Below are 20,434 nucleotides of genomic sequence, written 5' to 3'. Positions count from 1 at the left end.
TTGGTAAGAACACGTATATAACAGTTAAAGAACTATTATAGGCCAGGCGTGGTGGCTCACGCCTGTAATCCCAGAACTTTGGGAGGCTGAGGAGGGTGAATCATGAGGTTAGGAGTTTGAGACCAGGCTGGCCAACCTGGTCAAACCCCATGTCTACTAAAAACAAATATAAAAATTAGCCGGGTGTGGTGGTTCATGCCTATGATCTCAGCTACTCAGGAGGCTGAGGCAGGAGAACAGCTTGAACCCAAGAGGCAGAGGTTGCAGTGAGCTGAGATTGTGCCACTGCACTCCAGCCTTGGCAACAGAGTGAGACTTCATCTCAAAAAAAAAAAAAAAAAAAGATCTATTATATATGTAGAATTAACCTTACTCAATTCTAAAACAAGCATCAGTGCTACTCAGTAGGCATAGCTGACCATAGGGGAGCTTGACCTGAAGTTTCAGATAAAATTAGCACATATCAAGTCATTTGAACAAATACTTACTAGACATCCACTGTGAATTAAGAACCACATCAAGTGCCTGCCTCATGATGGGTAGATCACATAGAGGAGTTACTGTTAAATTCTCTTTTCCCCTCACCCTCCGCAAAGTTATAAAGGCTAAAATTAGCCCTGGAAACCTATTTCAATATGTCTCTTCTTTCCACTCTCATTGTCAATATGTTTGCTCAGCACCAACAATATGATCTGAATGACTTCCTAGTGTTTTCTGTGATTCAAGTCCTGCCTGTTTGTAATGACCGTAATGCTGCTTTCTCTGCGCTCCACTTAGAAAACTCCTGCTTATCCCTTAAGACTCAGTTTGAGTGCCCGTCTCCATATCACCTTCTACCATATCACAGACATGTATTCCAAGAGTTGAGTGCCCCTTCTCAAGGTTCCCATGGCACCTGCACATGCTCTATCATAGCTTATATGCAATAACTGTACCATAAATGTTGAGGCATTTTCACCACTGACAAGCAAGCTGTACTAGGTCAAGATCAACATCATCATCTATACGTCATCCAGTGCCTAAAACAGACACTGCCAAACAAAATGAACTTAATAGACAGATATTAAGTGAATGAATTAACATATAATGACTAAACTAGGATTTGCCCTCAAAAAGTTCCCTATTTATTTGGAAAGGCATGATTGGGGATAGGGGAGGGGATGGAAATAAGACACAGAAACTTCTACAGTGCAAACCAATGTTTGATAAGAAAGCTGGTATGTGGTAAGAAACTACTACTTATTATATTGCCTAAATGTTTAGGTACCTAAAAGTGCCTGGTACTGTGCTTGGCCCACTGCACACATTCTCTCATTTACTCCTCATAGCAACCCTGCAAGGTTATTATTTAAATTCTATAGGCAAGGAAACTAAGACTCAAGGAATTCAGGGCCCAGAAAGGTTAGTGAAGACTGGATTTGATCTCTAAAACCCATGCCCTTTCTATGACAATGATACCAATTCAATCCTGTGGAGTATCAGAGGAGGGAACAAACAGTTACAGCCAGATGAAGAAAAATCACAAAAGGTTTCATGTAGAAGTAACAGAGGGCCAAACCTTAAGAGTTGGGGGAGAAAGAAGCTACATTTTAGATGGAGGAATAAAGAAGGCATACAAATTCAAAACTTGTGAGTAGGATGCTGAATAGTCTGGAGTAAATTGAGAATATCTGGAGAAAGTCTCATTGCAAGAGGGGCTATCCTGGAAGACCTGGGAACTCCCAATCGAAGCACTGCTATTAGAAAAATAATCAATAGCATAGGTCATGTTAATGACTGGACTTGTGCTGTCCTCTTCAAATAAGAAGGATAGCAAATGAAAAAATCTCTGGCAGCATACTTCAGAGCCCTAAAATAATTGTGATTTTAATATAGACATGTGCCTTTAACCAAGGAGGAAACAAGGCTACAGAAGTTAACATATTCAAGTGTCTGCTTAATGTCAAATTAACATAACATCATAGAAAAACAAGTAAATAGGCTGGGCACGGTGGCTCATGTCTGTAATCCCAGCACTTTGGGAGGCCAAGGCGGGCAGATCATGAGGTCAGAAGATGAAGACCATCCTGGCCAACATGGTGCAACTCCGTCTCTACTAAAATATAAAAAAATTAGCTGGGTGTGGTGGCGCGTGCCTGTAGTCCCAGCTGCTCAGGATGCTGAGGCAGGGGAATCGCTTGAACCTGGGAGGCAGAGGATGCTGTGAGCTGACATCGTGCCACTGCACTACAGCCTGGGAGACAGAGCAAGGCTCCATCTCAAAAAAAAAAAAAAGAAAAGAAAAGAAAGGAAGAAAGAAAGAAAAACAAGTAAATAGATTCATTTCACAAATGGTAGCCATATATTCTCTTCTGTTTTAAATGTATACTTTCAAAAGTAATTACTTTCATTAGTCTTTTAAATTACCTATATCATATTCTTCAGACATCTTGATTTTAACTAAATACATGAATTACCCAGCTTGTGGACTTTATGAAATGCGATAATCAAAACATAACATGGCCATACTTAAAAGTACACTAGTTGTATTTTATTTGTGTATGTTTGCTGACAGTTTTACTTATTGAGATTATATTTTGAATGGCTCTTATAACTAATTGTGTTCAAATGGCATCCATAAACTAAGTGTGACTGATTATTTAGATGCTAATATCATAAATCCATTGAAAAGAATCTAAAATAAACAAAGTAAAAACCTTAAGTGGATCATCCATAGATTAGAGAAGTCTTAAACATTTTTTTAGAGAGCCTTTTTAAGGTCTTTTAAACATATGTTTGTCTTAAGGCAATTTTATGAGCTGAAATGTTATAGCAAATGTAGCCCTAAAGCTGTATATAAAATGTTATGGCAAATGTAGACCTAAAGCCGTATATAATAAAAAAAAAATTCTCCACACTGAAATTAATGGGAATGTCAGTCTAGTTAGTAAAAAATCTTTAATGTATGTGTTTTTTAATTTAAATTTTATATTTTTGTGGGTATTGATATGGTTTGGCTATGAACTCACACAAATTTCATCTTGAATTCCCATATGTTGTGGGAGGGACCCAGTGGGAGGTAATTGAACCATGGGGGCAGGTCTTTCCTGTGCTGTTCTCCTGATAGTGAATAAGTCTCATGAGATCTGATGGTTTTAAAAAGGGGAGTTTCCCTGCACAAGCTCTTTTCTCTTGTCTGCCATCATGTGAGATGTGCCATTTGCCTTCTGCCATGATTGCGAGGCCTCTCCAGCCACATGGAACGGTACGTCCAATAAACGTCTTTCTTTTGTAAATTGCCCAGTCTCAGGTGTGTCTTTATCAGCAGTGTGAAAATAGACTAATATAGGTAACATAGTAGGTATGTATATTTATGATGTACATGACATATTCTGATACAGGCACGTGATGCATAATAATCACTTCAGGTGTTTATCCTTTGTGTTACAAACTATCCAATCATACTCTTCCAGTTATTTTTAAATGTACAATTAAATTATTTTTGGCTATAATCACTCTGTTGTGTGGGCAATTACTATATCATATGTATTCTATGTAACTATATTTTTGTACCCATTAATCATCCCGCTTCTCTCACAACCGACTATTCTTCCTAGCCTCTGGTGATAGTGACCATCCTTCTGCTCTCTATCTCCATGAGTTCAATTGTTTTAATTTTTAGCTCTTAAAAATGAATGAAAACGTGAAGTTTGTCTTTCTATGCCTGGCTTATTTCACATAATATAATGACCTCCAGTTCCACCCATGTTTTTGTGAGTGACAGAATCTCATTCTTCTTTATGGTTGAATAGTACTCCATTGTGTATATATACCACACTTTCTTTTTCCATTCATCTGTTGATGGATACTTAGGTTGTTTCTTTCAAATCTTGGCTATTGTAAATAATGCTGCAATAAACATAAGAGGGCACATATCTCTTCAATAAACTGATTTCCATTCTGATGGGTATATACCCAGCTGTGAGATTTCTGGATCCTATGGTAGGTCAATTTTTAATTTTTTGAGGAACCTATAAACTGTTCTCCATAGTGGTTATACTAATTTACATTCCCACCAACAGCATACAAGGGTTCCCTTTTCTCCACATCTTCACCAGCATTTGCTATTGACTGCCTTTTGGATGAAAGCCATTTTAACTGGGTAATACATATATTTTAAACAGAAATTGAGACTTTTCACTTCCCACTTTACATAGTAAATAACCAATATTGTCAGAGACACTTACGGCCCTTTTCATAATGAATAGATATTTTATTTGTAATACTATTATTAATAAATAATATAGTAATGGGTACTATAAAATATAAATATTTAGCTTTGAAATTTTTACTATATTTTCAGTTTAGGAATTTTTTTCATCAATAACATAGCTATACTTTTATCTAGCCAATGCAGAATTACTACAAAATATAAATTAGCAACATAGAACTCTTTACAATTTATGAATCATTTGTTATTTTGTAACAAATGGTATTAAAGACATTCTAGGCAGGAAGTAAGGCATGGTATTTCTATTCCTTTAAACTTTTAAAAGCATCTTGAATACCATCTTCTTTTTGCTTAATGAAAGATATTAAAATACAGAGCTAAGGAAGATAGTATTTTATAAATGACCCTGACTGATTCTCTTAGAGATGAAAGAGCTAAGATCCAAAGAGAGGCTCAAAAATATATAGCCTCAAATGAGTATACTACAAATTAAAGATTGAAAATCAATGATTTAAGCATTCATATCAAAATGTTAAAAAAAAAAAAAACTCACAGCACGTGAAATCCAACAAAAACAAAAGGTATAATAAAGATAAAATCAGAAATTATTAAAATAGAAACAAAACATACAAAGAGACTTTCAACAATGCCAAAAATTTGTTCTTTGACCAACTTTTGTTGGTTTTATTGATAAACCCCTGGCAAAACTGATTGAGAAGGCAAACAGCCAATACCATGCATAAAAACGGGAATATCACTACTGAGCCTAAGGACATTAAAATTTCATAAGATGGCCAGGTGCAGTGGCTCACACCTGTAATCCCAGCACTTTGGGAGGCCAAGGAAGGCAGATCACGAGGTCAAGAGATCGAGAGCATCTGGCCAAAATGGTGAAACCCCATCTCTACTAAAAACACAGAAAATTAGTTGGGTGTGGTGGTGCGTGCCTGTAGTCCCAGCTACTTGGGAGGCTGAGGCAAAAGAATTGCTTGAACCCGGGAGGCAGAGTTTGCAGTGAGCCAAGATTACGCCATGTACTCCAGCCTGGCACCTGGTGACAGAGCAAGACTCTGTCTCAAAAAAAAAAAAAAAAAATCATAAGATGATATTCTAAATACCTTTTTGCCAATAATTAGAGGAAATAGGTCCTAAAACAACATTTACCAAAATTTCTCATAGCTAATAAAGATAACGAACCCACAACTAAAAGCCCTGTTTATAATGATAATGGTGGTAACATACACCTAGAAATAATTACTAAATACTTGTTATATTTCATTGTCTCCTTTTTTGCTGGTTGTGATAAGTAATGACCATAATCTAAAATTAGAATTGACTGAAGCAGTTCAGCCTAATATATCTTTCTAAAAATATATTTTGTTGTTCAAAATAAAGGAATGGAGAAACTGCCCCCATGATATGAAGAAACTCTCGTGTAAAATGATTGTCTTTTTCCTAGGGTATTATCTTGAGAGTTGATTTTAATTTCTAAAGCTATCCTTAAGAAAAAAAATTGGTTTTTGGCTTGAATATTTTAAAATATTAAATTTAAATTCACTTGTTTTTGCTTTAAATTGATAGCACATACTTAAATGGCATCTGTATATACATCTCAGATGAAGAGATGTATATACAACTCTACATGTACACTCTGATGAAGTGATTCTCATAAAAAGTGACTTCCTCTTTTCTGGATTATAAATTTCAATGCCAATTTCAACTTAAGGAAAAAAAAGTTTTTTTTTCCTTGATTATTTTAAAATATTAAATTTAAATTCATTTGTTTTTGCTATAAATTAATACTATACACTTAAATACCATCTGTATATACATTCATTAAAATTGTCAAGTAATAAAATATTTTAAGGGAACTCTCATTTTACAGTAGGAGGTAAACACTATGCTCAAAATAAACAGCACAAATTTTGCTAAGAATGAACTGCAATGCTCACTTATCATCCTTAAATATAAAACATTGGTCTTGCTACATGTCCTGTAGCTTAAAAGTTGGAACTATATGTTAGAAATAGAAATTATTCAAGTGAGAACTAGCAAACTAGTTAAAAATTCTGATTCTTTCATTATATTTCCAACTTTAACCATGTGAGAGAAATTGAATAGTTTAAAGGAGAGGGTAAAAAAAAAAAGAGAGAGTGTTTTGGATTCAGGGGAACATGGAAGATTGAAATAATTACAAGTAAGAACAGTATTACAGCTCCTTAAAGGTAGGATTATGTTTCTTATTTCTTCCTATATCTCCTATAACACATGGCCCTATAGTTTTAATATGACAAATATTTAAAATATGTTTGAGTTGAAATTTCTATGTTTATAAAATACATCATTTATACAAAAAAAACCATAAGAAGATATAAAAATAGTGTGGTAAAAATTTGGATGAAGCCAGAGTAAAATAACCAATACTAGTCTTCTTTTTTAAAAAAATAATTACAACCTTTATTTTACATTTAGGGCGTGCACGTGCAGGTTTGTTACATGGCTATGTCATGTGATCCTGAGGTTTAGGGTGTTACTGATCCTGCCACTTACGTAATAAACATAGTAACCAACTGCTAATTTTCATTCCTTGCCCCACTTCTTCTCCCGGCCCTCTAGCAGTCCCCACTCTCTATTGTTGCCATCTTTATGTCCATGAATACTCAATGTTTAGCTCCCACTTATAAGTGAGAACATGTAAGAACCTGCATTCTTAAAGCACTAGAAAAGGCTAGAAATTTTCTGAAATATATATTTGACCTATACAAAATTTGGGAAATGAAATGATGGGTGACAGAAGAAAGAAACATGGAAAGTTGGGAGTGGGAATGTAGGAACAAGTAATATAACAATGAGAAGAGGGCTTTCTAGGGAACAAATTCTTAACATTTAATGCCTAACATATTGAGAAGAATTATATTTAGCTTAGCCAATTCATGGATCTCACTTTGTAATTAGAGTTTTCTAATTCTGACAGAAATGATAGTAGCAGAAAATCAGAATTAAAAATTTATTGTAAACAACAAAGAAGAATACTCTCTATTTCCAAATAATGTAGAATGAACACTATATAGCAGAGATATTGAAGATATTGAGGGGGACATTGAGGTCGATGAATATAAGGGGAAGAATTTACTATGACAGAAGTTCATCATCTCATGAGTATGGAACAGATAACCTTCAGTTCCATTTCCAACAGCCATCAGCAAGTTAGAAGTATTTGAAGGAACAATGGTTGTTGACCTTGTTATATGCTATTAACAATAGCAAATTTAAAATTTGCATATATTCTGTTAAATTAATTTATTCCTAAATATATATTTCATACTATTATAAATATTATTTTTAAATTTTTTCTCATTGCTATATATATTAGCATATATATATGGAATACAATTGATTTTTGTACATTTTGCTTGTATCCTATGGCCTTGTTTAACTTGGTTATCAGTTATAATAACATGTAAGAACCATGTTCAACTTGGTTATTAGTTATAATAACAAGTTAATTTTTTATGTTTCTTAACATTTTTGTTATAAACACAACCATGCAATCATGTCATCTATAAATAACATGTATGCCATTTATTACATTTTCTTGCTTTATTGTGCTAGCTGGCACCTCCAGCATAATATGAGTAGTTAATATCCTTGTCTTTTCTCCTAATCACAAGAAAAACCTTGTTTTTCATTTTTAAATATGAAGTTAGCTATAGCCTTTTTATAGATGCCTCTTATTTGATTGAGGAAGTTTCCTGATATTTGCAGTTTATGTGACGTTTTATCATGAATGGGTATTGAATTTTCTCAAATGAGTTTTCTGGCAGCAATTGCCACATATGGTTTTTTAATTTATTCTGTAAGTATGTTACATTATTTGATTTTTAAATGTGAAGCCAGCCTTGTATTCCTGAGGTAAAACCTCCTTGGTTATGACATATTATCCTTTTTATATATTGTAGAATTTGATTTGTTAACATTTGTTAAAAATTTTTTACATCTAGGTTCATAGACAATTCTAAATTGTAAATATTTTTTTGTATTATACGGGCCTGTTCATAAAAAACACTCTTAGTTTTTGTCTGATAATGTCATTATTATGCCTTCTGAAGAATATTTTTGCCAAATATACTATTCTATACTGATTTTTTTTTCTTTCAGCACTTCAATTGAATTGTGGTTCATACTTATTTCTCAGGAGAAGTGACCAGTCACTTTTATCATTGTCTTTTTTCTTTGGTAATTCTAAAGATTTTTCTCTTGTTTTTTAGCAATTTGATTATATGCCATGTTGCATTTTTTTTGTTTATTCTGCTTAAGTTCATTGAGCTTCCTGGATTGCTGACTTTATCTTTTGTGTAGAATTTGAGAATTTTCCTACCATTATCATCTCTTCAAATATTTTTCTGTCACATTTTTTTCTTCTCTCTTTTGAGACTACAATTGTGTGTACATGAAGTTGTTTTTTTAGGGTTATCATTTTCATACTGAGAATTTCCCATTATTCCCTCATTATGTTCATTTTCTCCCTTTAAATGTTTGAATATATTCATGGCAACTGTTTTATAGTCCTTGTCTGCTAATTCCATCATTCCATCATTTTTTGTCTATTTCTACTGACCAATTTTCCTGCTTTTTTGTATGTCTAGTAATTTACTATTGAATACTTGGCTCTATGACTGCTACGTTGCTGAGTGTTTGGATTTTGTGGTCTTGGTTGAGTGTTAAGTTTGTTGGGTGTGAAATGAATTTACTTTTGAATCATCTAGATTTTTTCAAGGTATTCCTATCTCCCCAAATACCCATTTTTTAATTTTTAAAGCCATTTTGTATGAGACTGGGCTTAGTTTTAAAATTTGTAAGGATAGGCCATGGAGAAACTCTTACTTTAGGGGTAGATTAGTCCTACTTCTAAAACATAGAGTTTATAAGATATACACCCTTCTGAATACCAGAGGTATTTAATGAAGGCTCCTGGTCATGTAGGAACTCTGGTAGTTGTTCAGCTCAAAGATAGTTGTTCTTTTCCTAGTGTTTGTCAATTTTGTTCAGTTTTATAGTTTTTACTGTGGTAGAGCCAATCTGGTACCACTATCCTATTATAGTCAGAGGTATATATATATTTCACCATATCTTGGCTTTCCCCGAGTCCTTTCCTCTTTCTCCTTTGACCCACTAACTCTGCCTTTATTCTCCTACAATTCTCTCTCAAGAACTGATAATCACTTCGTGAAAAGACTCAAACCAGAAACTGAAACTAATTATTATAACTCAATTCACTGTTCTTTCCATTATACTGTATATACAGAGTTATATATTATATAGTTATATACACATACATATATATATACACACACACATACATATACATATATACATATAATTTTACCTCCTGGGATTAAAACAATAACAATCTAAGTTAGTTTTAAGTTATTCATTACTTGATATATTTCTTGATTTATCTATTTTGTTTTTGGTGGATCTGTCATTTATATTTTATTTTTAAAAAATTAGAACAGGTTCACTCATAAAGCTAAAAATGACCCAGATTGAGAAAAACTATTTGATTAAAAGCCACTCCTGAACCAGCATTCTAACCACATAAAATTATCTAAAAAGTAACTTTAAGGAAGGCAAGGAGGCAACTAATGACATACTTGTTCCAGATTTCTGGGTTCCTTGTCTCATACCTGAGATTCATATAGTTTATGATTTCTCCTTGTGAGCTGTTTTAGCTGCTTATGAGAAAACAGGCTTAGAGCCTACATGTTTTTCTTTTAACTTAAGACCCTTTACGTTGATGAGATCTGTTCTTACAATGTAATGTTCATCACTCTCTGTCCACAGAATATCTATTAATTCATGTTTATAATTAGTCACTTTCCAAATAAATTTTGCATGGTTTTATTACCTTTAAAGGAGAGAAGAGATAAGAGCAACAGGAACAGAAATAAAACTGGTTTATAAAATGCTTCTTTAGGAAAAGCATTTTTAAATTGCACCATGAGGGAAACAAATGATTAATTGAGATTTTAAAGGGTGTGGGTCTAATATTCTTACCTGTGTAGCTGAATATATTCTCGGGGTCTGTTGAGCAGGTGAAGGAATCTGTCAACAATCTTGTTTTTTCCTACACCCTGTAATTACACAGAAAACACTAAATGAAAAGAGGCTATTGTCTGGAGATCAGCTTATGCCAAACTAGAAAAATCTTTTACCAAAACCTGCTTTCTCACATTTTTACTATTTTAGTTTATTGCTCATGAAAACCAAACTGGCAAACATATATGGAATATCTCTTATGACATAAGGGTTTAATAAATTTATTTCTAAACCTACTAGTTCTGAGCCATTCTTATTTGAAAGGAAATCCATAAATTAACCTCCTACATATTGATTTTTCTGTTCTGTAAACTTACACCGAAGTCTAGGCATCATAGCAGATGCCTCTAGTATCAACTATTTCAGATTTGAAGAATGTCATCAAAGGTGATCAAGTAAGTATAAAACAATGGTTTTTCTAATCAGCTCTTCAGAATTATGATTTTCAGTCACAGAAAGGTAAAATAATACTGTACTTTTTCTATTCTAATCAAACATTCATTTCTTCTCCTTGTATCCCACTTTCCAGTCCTTTAAAACTTAGGAAACCTAAACTTATAACCAAGGTGTATTAATAAAACTCAACTATACGTGCTCTTCCTAGAAATGCCCTCATTTCCTTACCACTTACTGGTGCTGAGACTTGCTATCCTTTTGTAGAAGACAGACTGTTAAAAATGGAATCCACCCCCATGCTATTTCCTTATTTCAAAGTTTTCACTTAAGAGGCAGAATACAATTAATGGGGTGTAAATCTTTTAACAAATAGGTTGTGTGGAAAGAGTTATAGTTTAAAAGCTGACTTCATATCATACATGCTAGCAAAAATAACTCTTATTGATTCTTATACAGGTTGAGCATCACTAATCCAAAAATCTGAAACCCAAAATGCTCCAAATTCTGAAACTTTTTGAGCACCAACAAGATGCTTAAAGTTCATGCTCAATAGAAATGCTCCTTGGAGCACTTCAGATTTTGGATTTTTAGATTAGGGATGCTCAACTGGTATGTATGTGCAAATATTCCAAAATGTGAAATGATTCTGGCCCCAAGCATTTCAGATAAGGAACATTTAACCTATGCTGTGTCAGGCTCTATGGTAAGTATTTTCATGAGTTATTTCATTTAATCATCACAACAGTCCCACGAAGTAGGTATTATAATTATTTCAACCTCACAAATCCAGAAACCAAGGCTCAGGGGTAAGCATGGTGCACACAGTCACACACAGATAATTATAGTGAAACCAGGACTCAAATCCAGGTCTATATAATTCTGATGTTCATAATTATAGTTTCTGCATTATGGAATATATTTCTTTCAGTTTGAAATTGATTTTGGTAATCTGGGACTTAAGCTATCTCCTTCTTCACTTCTAAGTCCATCCTGAAGAAATAATTAGGCAGACTGGGGCAATGCATGGTATACAGCAACAAGAGCAGAAGCCCAATAGGGAAGCAGGCACTTTAACTGGTATTTTTACTACATACTCAAACATCTTGTGAAGAAAAGCATTCTACAAGCATCAAGGATAGAAATTCAAATCAATTGAATGGGTATTTATTGAGTGCTACAGGGGGTAGAAACCATGTCTGTTTTGCTTATCACTATGTCCCCAGAGCTCAGCGCAGTGCCTGAGAGTGCAATCAATAAATATTTGTCAAGTGAATAAATGAACATAGGGAGTTTGGAAAGTACTGGAAAATGAGTGAGGATTCTGGTAAAATATTATTGGTGATCATGTTTATAAAGATGATGAAATTACGGACTTATAAAACTAGAATGGGCCAGGTGCATGACTCACACCAGTAATCCTAGAGCTTTGGGTGACTCAAGTGGGAGGATCACTTGAGCCCAGAGTTTGAGATCAGCCTGGGCAACGTAGTGAGACCGTATCTCTACAAAAAAAAAAAAAAAAAAATTAGCCAGGCATAGTGGCTCATGCCTGTAGACCTAGCTACTTGGGAGGCTGAGGTGGAAGGATCTCTTGAGCCTAGGAATTTGAGGCTGCAGTGAGCTCTGATCACACCACTACACTACAGCCTGGTGATAGAGCAAGACTCTACCTCTAAAATAAATAAATAAATTAGGTGGGATAAATTTTAAAAGTGATTTATTTTGCCTACAAAAGAATCAAGGTTATCGGAGCCCAATGTCAAACTGACAAATTCACTAAAGTTAGAACAATGGATCATTTCATCTTCTAGGAATCTTTTCAGTATGTAATTGGATTTTACCCAAAATAGTTTGAAGCCTAGCACAGAAACACAGGAGAAAAATCACATTTGCACATTTGTATGTAAATTACAACTGATATGTAAATTTTAAATGGCATGTGACCATAAATATAAATTTTTAAATAGATAAATTCAGATGAGTAAAATGTCTGTTTTAGTATTTCAGTTCTGTTAAATTCAGCAATCTTAAAGAAAAGCAGACATCATGAATACATTACAATATTGGAAATACAAAAGATTTCCTGGAAGAAATGTCACGAAAATGTGCTATCAGGGAGTTCCTCCTTTCTTCTCACCTCTAAAGTTATTAAATAGCCATGCTTATTCAAATTCCTCCTGAGCAAAACACGATTTAGGAGTTACAAGTCCCATAAATGTAGGATGAGATGTGGAATCCCAGTTGCCAGTAAGGAGCTCTTTTGCTGTGTCTCTTTAAATGGAGTCTCCAGAGCTCCAACCTCAGCTGTCTTGCTCTCTGGGAAGTATCACCCACTCCCGTGACCTCAGTCATCACCTAGAGCGCACACTTCTTTCCTAAGCTTCATTCAATATGCCCTATTCTTAACTGTCAACTGAACTTCTATAACAGATGCTCACAATGAACTTATTATCCTTCTACCCAAACCTGCTTTTGTCTCTTTTCAACCCCCATATAACATTATTGCCATGTACTCAGCTTCTCAATAAAAGAATGCTAGAATATTTTTGATGGCTTAATTTTTTTCACCTCTGACCTCATTCAAAATGTCACTAGGTTCTTTGCAGTCCCTACCTGCAAAACTTTGTTTTATTCTTGCCCTCCGTTCCTTCTGTTTCCTTCGTTCCTCTTTCCCTTCTGACATTTTCTCCCTCCCTCCCTCCCTTCTTTTCTCCCTCTCTCACTTCCTTGCCTAATTCATCAACTATCTGAGCACTTAATATTATAGCACTGTCCTAGCTGAGCTGGATATAATGGTAAAGAAAACAGCTACAGCCTCTCATTATATTCACAGCTTACAGCTAGTAGGGAACACAGACAAGACATATAGATACAGTGTCATATTACAATCGAAGAGTTAACCTAAGGGCTCAGGAAGGCCAACTGCAGCTATATTTAAATTGAGATATCAAGGAATTAAAGAGGTACAGGGAAAGACCAGAAAGGGGAGTGTTACAGGTAGAGAGTATAGTATGTGTCAAGCCCGGAGCAGTCATCTGGAGAGCTGGACAGGTCTGCAAGAAGTCAGAAGCCAGAAAAAAGCAAGGAAGGGAATGGTAAGAAACCAGGCTAGAAAGGTAGGTGGGGTTTAAGTCTGGCAAAGCCCTGTAAGCCACTTAAAAGAGTTAGAACTATTTCCTCAAAGCACCAAGAAGCCACTGAAGTAAAGGAATAATAGGATCAGATTTTCAGTTTTAGAAAACTGCTCTCATGGAATGGTATAGTGGAGTCTGGTAGACACCAGAAGAGAAAGCAAAGGAAAGCAGTTTGAAACTCCTTTGAAAGGAGGAGATGATGGTGGTCTGAATTATGGAATAGAGATAAATGAACAGATTTAAGATATATTTAGGAAAAGGAACTGACAGGACTTACTGAGGGCCTGGAGGTAAGGATGAGGAGATAAAGAAGTCAAAGTTTTTCTATATTGGGCAATAGAGTGGCAGGTCATGCAAGAAACAGGGGAGGAGAACTGAATTAGCTGGGTGGGGGAGGGAAGTCCAGTTATAAAAGGCAGTTTAATTTTGGATATGTTTACTTTGAAGTGTCTGCTTCCCATATCTGTTCCTTCCTCTCTAATTTACTGTCTCAGCACAAGGGTAGATCATCCCCTCCCCAGACTCCTGAAAAAGGCCTAATTTGGTTTGGTTTCCCACCTCCAGATTTACAACAAGACGATCCCCAATTCGTTATTTTTCTAAAACAAAGATCTCATCAAGTTGCTTCCTACTTCATTTTAAAAAGCTCTGATAATTTCTTCGAGGAAATGCTGAAGGCATCATCTAGGAAAGAATTTCTGTAAATATCTTGAGCAAAATGAAACAATTATAATGACTTGTTCCTTCTAATCACAGTTTTTGCCTAGAATAGAAAATCCTCAGGACTATTTTAATTGAATAAATACATAAATAGTGTCTTGTTTTTCTATTATAAAGTTACACACACTCATTTTTTTCATTGGAAAACTTAAAAAACAATAATCATCCAATGTGCAGCTGCTTAAAAAATCTGCCAACATTTTCATTTTGTTCCTATACATATTTATCTTTACTTACTAGTAAAAATTCTACTAATATATATGCAATTTGTATCCTTTAGTAAAAATCCATGTGAAATAGATAAATTTTTATATCATTATTAACTCTTATTGAGAATAAAATTTAGTAAGTGAAAATTTGAAACGGGAGAAGAAACCTGTGGAATGAGAGATCCTAAAAAAATACAAATTATCTCATGAGAATGATGCTAACATTTATCATCACTGTTCTGCCGAACTGTGCTCTTCATGGCAATGTACTGAACAGAAGGATTTTCACAGAAGCAGGAGTCAGGTAGCCCTTTCACTAGAGGGTTAGAAGTAGGAATTATGTGAAGCCCCACAGACTGGAATCACACCAAGGAGAGGAAGTAAACGTGCTTCCAGTTTCTGGGAGAGAAAAGCTCAGGGACTATGACTTTAAGAACACTGTTTCCCTGTAGTTGTGCGGTTTTGAGTGAGTTTCTTAATCCTGAGCTCTAATTTGATTGCACTGTGGTCTGAGAGACTGGTTGTTATGATTTCCATTCTATTTGCTGAGGAGTGATTTACTTCCAATTATGTGTTCAATTTTAGAGTAAATGCAATGTGGTGCTGAGAAGAATGTATATTCTGTGGATTTGGGGTGGAGAGTTCTGTTGATATCTATTAGGTCTACTTGATCCAGGTCTGTGTTCAAGTCCTGGATATCCTTGTTAATTTTCTGTCTCATTGATCTGTCTAACATTGACAGTGGAGTGTTAAAGTCTCTCGCTATTATTGTGTGGGAGTCGAAATCTCTTTGTAGGTCGTTAAGAACTTGCTTTATGTATCTGGGTGCTCCTGTATTGGGTGCATAAACATTTAGGATAGTTAGCTCTTCTTGTTGCATTGATCTTTTACAATTATGTAATGCCCTTCTTTGTCTCTTTTGATCTTTGTTAAAGTCCATTTTGTCAGAGACTAGGATTGCAACTCCTGCTTTTTTTTTGCTCTCCATTTGCTTGGTAAATCTTCCCCCATCCCTTTATTTTGAGTCTATGTGTGTCTTTGCACGTGAGATGGGTCTTCTGAATACAGCATACCAATGGGTCTTGACTTTTTATCCAATTTGCCAGTCTGTGTCTTTTGGTTGGGCCATTTAGCCTGTTTACATTTAAGGTTAATATTGTTAAGTGTGAATTTGATCCTGCCATTTTGATACTAGCTAGTTGTTTTGCCCATTAGTTGACACAGTTTCTTCATTGTGTCAATGGTCTTTAAAATTTGTTATGCTTTTGCAATGGCTGGTACAGACACTTTTCAAAAGAAGACATGTATGCGGCCAATGAACATATGAAAAAATGCTCATCACCACTGGTCATTAGAGAAATGCACATCAAAACCACATTGAGATACCATCTTATGCCAGTTAGAAAGGCGATCATTAAAAAATCTGGAGACAACAGATGCTGGAGAGGGTGTGGAGAAATAGGAACACTTTTACACTGTTGGTGGGAGTGTAAATTAGTTCAACCATTGTGGAAGACAGTGTGGCAATTCCTCAAGGATCTAGAAATAGAAAAACCATTTGATCCAGCAATCCTATTACTGGGTATATACCCAAAGGATTATAAATCATTTTATTATAAAGACACATGTACACGTATGTTCAATGAGGCACTGATTACAATAGCAAAGACTTGGAACCATCCCAAATGCCCATAAATGATAGACTGGATAAAGCAAATGTGGCACATATTTACCATGGAATACTAGGCAGCCATAAAAAAGGATGAGTTCATGTCCTTTGCAGGGACATGGATGAATCTGGAAACCATCATTCTCAGCAAACTGACACAAGAACAGAAAAACAAACACTGCACGTTCTCAATCATAGGTAGGTGTTGGACAATGAGAACACATGGACACATGGAAGGGAACATCACACACTGGGGTCATTGGTGGGTGTGGGGCTAGGGAAGGGATAGTGAGGGGTAGGAAGATTGGGGAGAGATAACACTGGGAGAAACACCTAACGTAGGTGATTGGGGGATGGAGGCAGCAAACCACCATGGCATATGTATACCTATGTAACAATCTTGCAAGATCTGCACGTGTACCCCAGAACTTAAAGTATAATTAAAAAAAAAAAAGAAGAAAAAGAAAAACCTCTAAAATTAAAAAAAGAAAAAAAAAGAACTCTGAGGGATTCTGGGACTCATAACTTCCTCAGCTTTATTATCTTAGTTATGCTGTTTCCTCAGAGAGATTAGCAGTAAAATTCTTACAGAAAAGGGGCTTTGGCACTTTTCTTTCTGGACAAGAAAAAATACAATACGCAGGGAACTCTATCGATATTCTATCAAAGGAGGAGGGAGAGAAAGAAATGGAGTAGGAGAAACGGGCTAAAAAGGAATGAAGAGTCAAAGAGAAAATTAGTCTAGGAATGGGATTTGGGCTAAATGTTGGGACTTGAATGCTGAAGGATTTGTGACAGGACTTGAAGGATCCCTGCAACAGCAGCTACACTTGCAAGCATGCTCATCAGCCCTCTGTGAGTCTCACTCAAACAAGTTCCTTCAGCCACTGTCTGCTGAACAATTACCTTTCCACTTCCATATCTTTGCTTATGTGATTTCTTTTGACTACAATAGCTCATCTTTTCGCATCTGTCTATCATCTTCCACTCCCCCATCTAGCCTTCTTATGAAATGTTCCAACTCTTCTGAAGCTTTGCCTATCTGTCCCATTGTTTTCTCTCTTTTAACTCTCAGCACCAGAATGATTTCCTCCTTTGGGTTCCTAAACCTCTCTCTTTCACCAGTGTAGTCTAGCAATGTGACAGGTCCTTGGCAGGTGGACATGATTGCTCCTTGAGGCCAAAATCAACCCCTGTTCAGGTCTCTTAATGCCACAGAGTCAAAGATCAGTCAGTTCCCTGCATGTTTTCTAAGGTTCAGAAGGGAGAACAGTGAGGAAGTAAATCCTGATCTTGTCTTCAACAATTTTAAAAAATGGACCCCTGCCTATGTTCAGCTTTCTTGCATGTTCACTGAAACTTGTCTACTGTGGGCCTTAGTTCCCTCCAATTTTTAAATAATTTTCATAAAGTTAGTTCCGCTTGTATAATAGTTAGAGATGTTCTTTGAATAGGGCGCTTGTTTCCTTGTTAGAAAAGTGACCACAGGGGCTGGGCACTGTGGCAATCCCAGCACTTTGGGAGGCTGTGGCGGGCAGATCACCTGAGGTCAGGAGTTGAAGACCAGCCTGACCAACATGGAGAAAGCTGGTCTCTACTAAAAATAAAAAATTAGCCAGGCATGGTGGTGCATGCCTGTAATGCCAGCTACTCAGAGGCTGAGGTGGGAGAATCACTTGAACCCAGGAGGTGGAGGTTGCCATGAGCTGAGATTGAGCCACTGCACTCCAGCCTGGGCAACAAGAAAGAAATTCTGTCGGGGGAAAAAAAAAAAAAAAGTCATCACATGAATATCATTAACAAATACCAATTATAGTAAAAAGTAACAAAATAAACAAACTAATATTATAGCAAATCCAGAGAAATAAATTTTAACTGCTTTAAAAAATCCCATCAAATGTTGAACCTTCTAATTCTTTGCTTAAATGCCTTAAAATATACTATTTTAAGGATTTTGAGACTTGACTACAATCTTTGCTAGCCTTCTCAAGTGAGAATTTTTACCACCACCTGAGCCTAGATTGCTCATCTGAACAGAGAGGGCTGAAACAAGCTAATCTCCAAACACTATTTTACAATGATATTCTTTCGTCTTATAACAAAGTGAGAGATCATTGTTAATGATCATTGGAAATTTCTTATTTACAAAATTCTCTCAATACATATACATTACTCTTGTAATCAGAAAAAATTATTAAAACTGAATAATAAATAATCCTAAACAGTCATACAAATGGGTTTGAGTATTCAGAAGTCAGATGAGAAAACGTACATTTCAATTACATTACTAGTTTGCATGTCTCTAAAACATTATCCTTATAAAGCTCCCTATCAAAGTCATAACCTCCTTTTCACATGAAAATAATAAAATCTACATCCCTGTATTTTCCCTTTGAAATACTGCGCTGCTATAAATGGCAAAGATATAGTTTTCGGTAGTGTGGTCAACCATCAGGTATAACCAAAGCAACCATGACAAATACTACAGAGGCGGGGAGGGGAGATCAATGTGTCTGCAGAAACAAATTCAGATTCAAGATAAATGCAAGAAAAAATATTCACTAAGAAACAATGGGTAGACAAACTAAATTGGCAGAAAGAATGTGGCAGAATGCCAAAGAATTTCCACACTGTAATTCAGACAACTTCATTAACTAAGGGGTTTGAGAAGGAACAAAAAATAATTTAAAATAAAAATGAGTACCACTGCATTTGATGAAACCAAGTATTTCATAGCCTTGGGATCCCCAGGCTGCTAGAGCTATTAGACACTATGTTATCAAATTCCCTGCTGCCACTTCCAGCTGGGGACACAGGCAAGAAAATTTCTGGACAAACTGTTCAGTGCCTCTACAGATATTAAACAATTATGCTGTCATAGCAACATGGTATATTTCTGATGGTGCACAGTAGCAATCTGCCAGGGCTTAGTTTAAGTTATTAGTGAGCAAAATTCACACATTCTTTAATTTTAGCAATAAAATACTCACAGTATCTCAATATGAAATAATTCAACATTTGCTAAACCTCTACCAGGAGAAAAATAGAATCTCTGATCATAATAAGTTTGAAATTAATAGACAGAATGAGATACAAAGAATTATATAGTTAAAATGTTCATAGAGTCTTGCTTAGTAGGCATTAAATATATGTTTATTGATTTTCAGAGTGTATAAAAGAGTTTAAAATTCAAATGCTATGAAAACTCAGAAGAATGAATCATTTCCTACCTGGAAAAAATAGATATGGCATAATTTCATTGTATAAATTAATCATGAAATTAAATTGGCCTAGTGAAATTTACTTTTATAATATTTTCTCAATGGAATTTCATTAATATTAGTATAATTCTGAATAAAATGTTTATATACATAAAAATGGGTCTATACCTCTCAGGATAAACATGACAGGAGAGTACATCTTTTCTCTTTCAAAGAGACTTAGTAGGCACATCAACTAAATCCAATGGCCAGGCTTTGTTTTGATGCTGATCAGAACAAATCAATTATAAAACAATACCATTTTTTTTTTTTTTTTTAAGACAGAATCTTGTTCTGTTGCCCAGGTTGGAATGTAATGGCCTAATCTTGGCTCACTGCAACCTGCACCTCCTGGGGTCAGGTGATCCTCCCACCTCAGCCTCCCAAGTAGTTGGGACTACAGGTGCACGCCACCATGCCCAGATAATTAATTTTTGTATTTTCTGTAGAGACAGGATTTTACTATATTGCCCAGGCTGGTCTGGAACTTCTGGAATCAAGGCATCTGCCTACCTTGGCCTCCCAAAGTGCTGAAATTGTGGGTGTGAGACATTATACTCAGTCAAAAATAATACTTTCAAGTTAACTGGGGAAAACTGAAAACAGAGCATCAGGTTGTATGAAGGGATTATTGTTAATTTGTTAGGTATAATAATAAAAGCGTGTCATATTAGAGATAAATGTTGAAATATCTATAAGAAAAATAATATGCAAAAGAATAATATATTAAAAGGTGA

The 20,434-nt window shown here is 35.3% G+C and overlaps 1 protein-coding gene across 4 annotated transcripts in view; it reads right to left on the bottom strand.

The window, feature by feature from the left end:
- The window catches only part of VWA8 (von Willebrand factor A domain containing 8), a 389,600-nt gene that overhangs the window by 175,762 nt on the left and 193,404 nt on the right, over positions 1-20,434 (bottom strand). For all 4 annotated transcript variants that reach the window (XM_032294792.1, XM_032294790.1, XM_032294793.1 and 1 more), the window contains one exon: positions 10,268-10,344. In XM_032294792.1, coding sequence (XP_032150683.1) covers positions 10,268-10,344 — 77 coding nt within the window. The remainder of the gene's footprint in view (positions 1-10,267; positions 10,345-20,434) is intronic.

This window comes from Sapajus apella, unplaced genomic scaffold, assembly GCF_009761245.1.
Source record: "Sapajus apella isolate SASKATOON/1434 unplaced genomic scaffold, GSC_monkey_1.0 scaffold32, whole genome shotgun sequence".
Classification (NCBI taxonomy): Eukaryota; Metazoa; Chordata; class Mammalia; order Primates; family Cebidae; genus Sapajus; species Sapajus apella.
The sequence above is the reverse complement of the archived record's forward strand: the minus strand, read 5'-3'. Positions and strand labels throughout refer to the sequence as shown.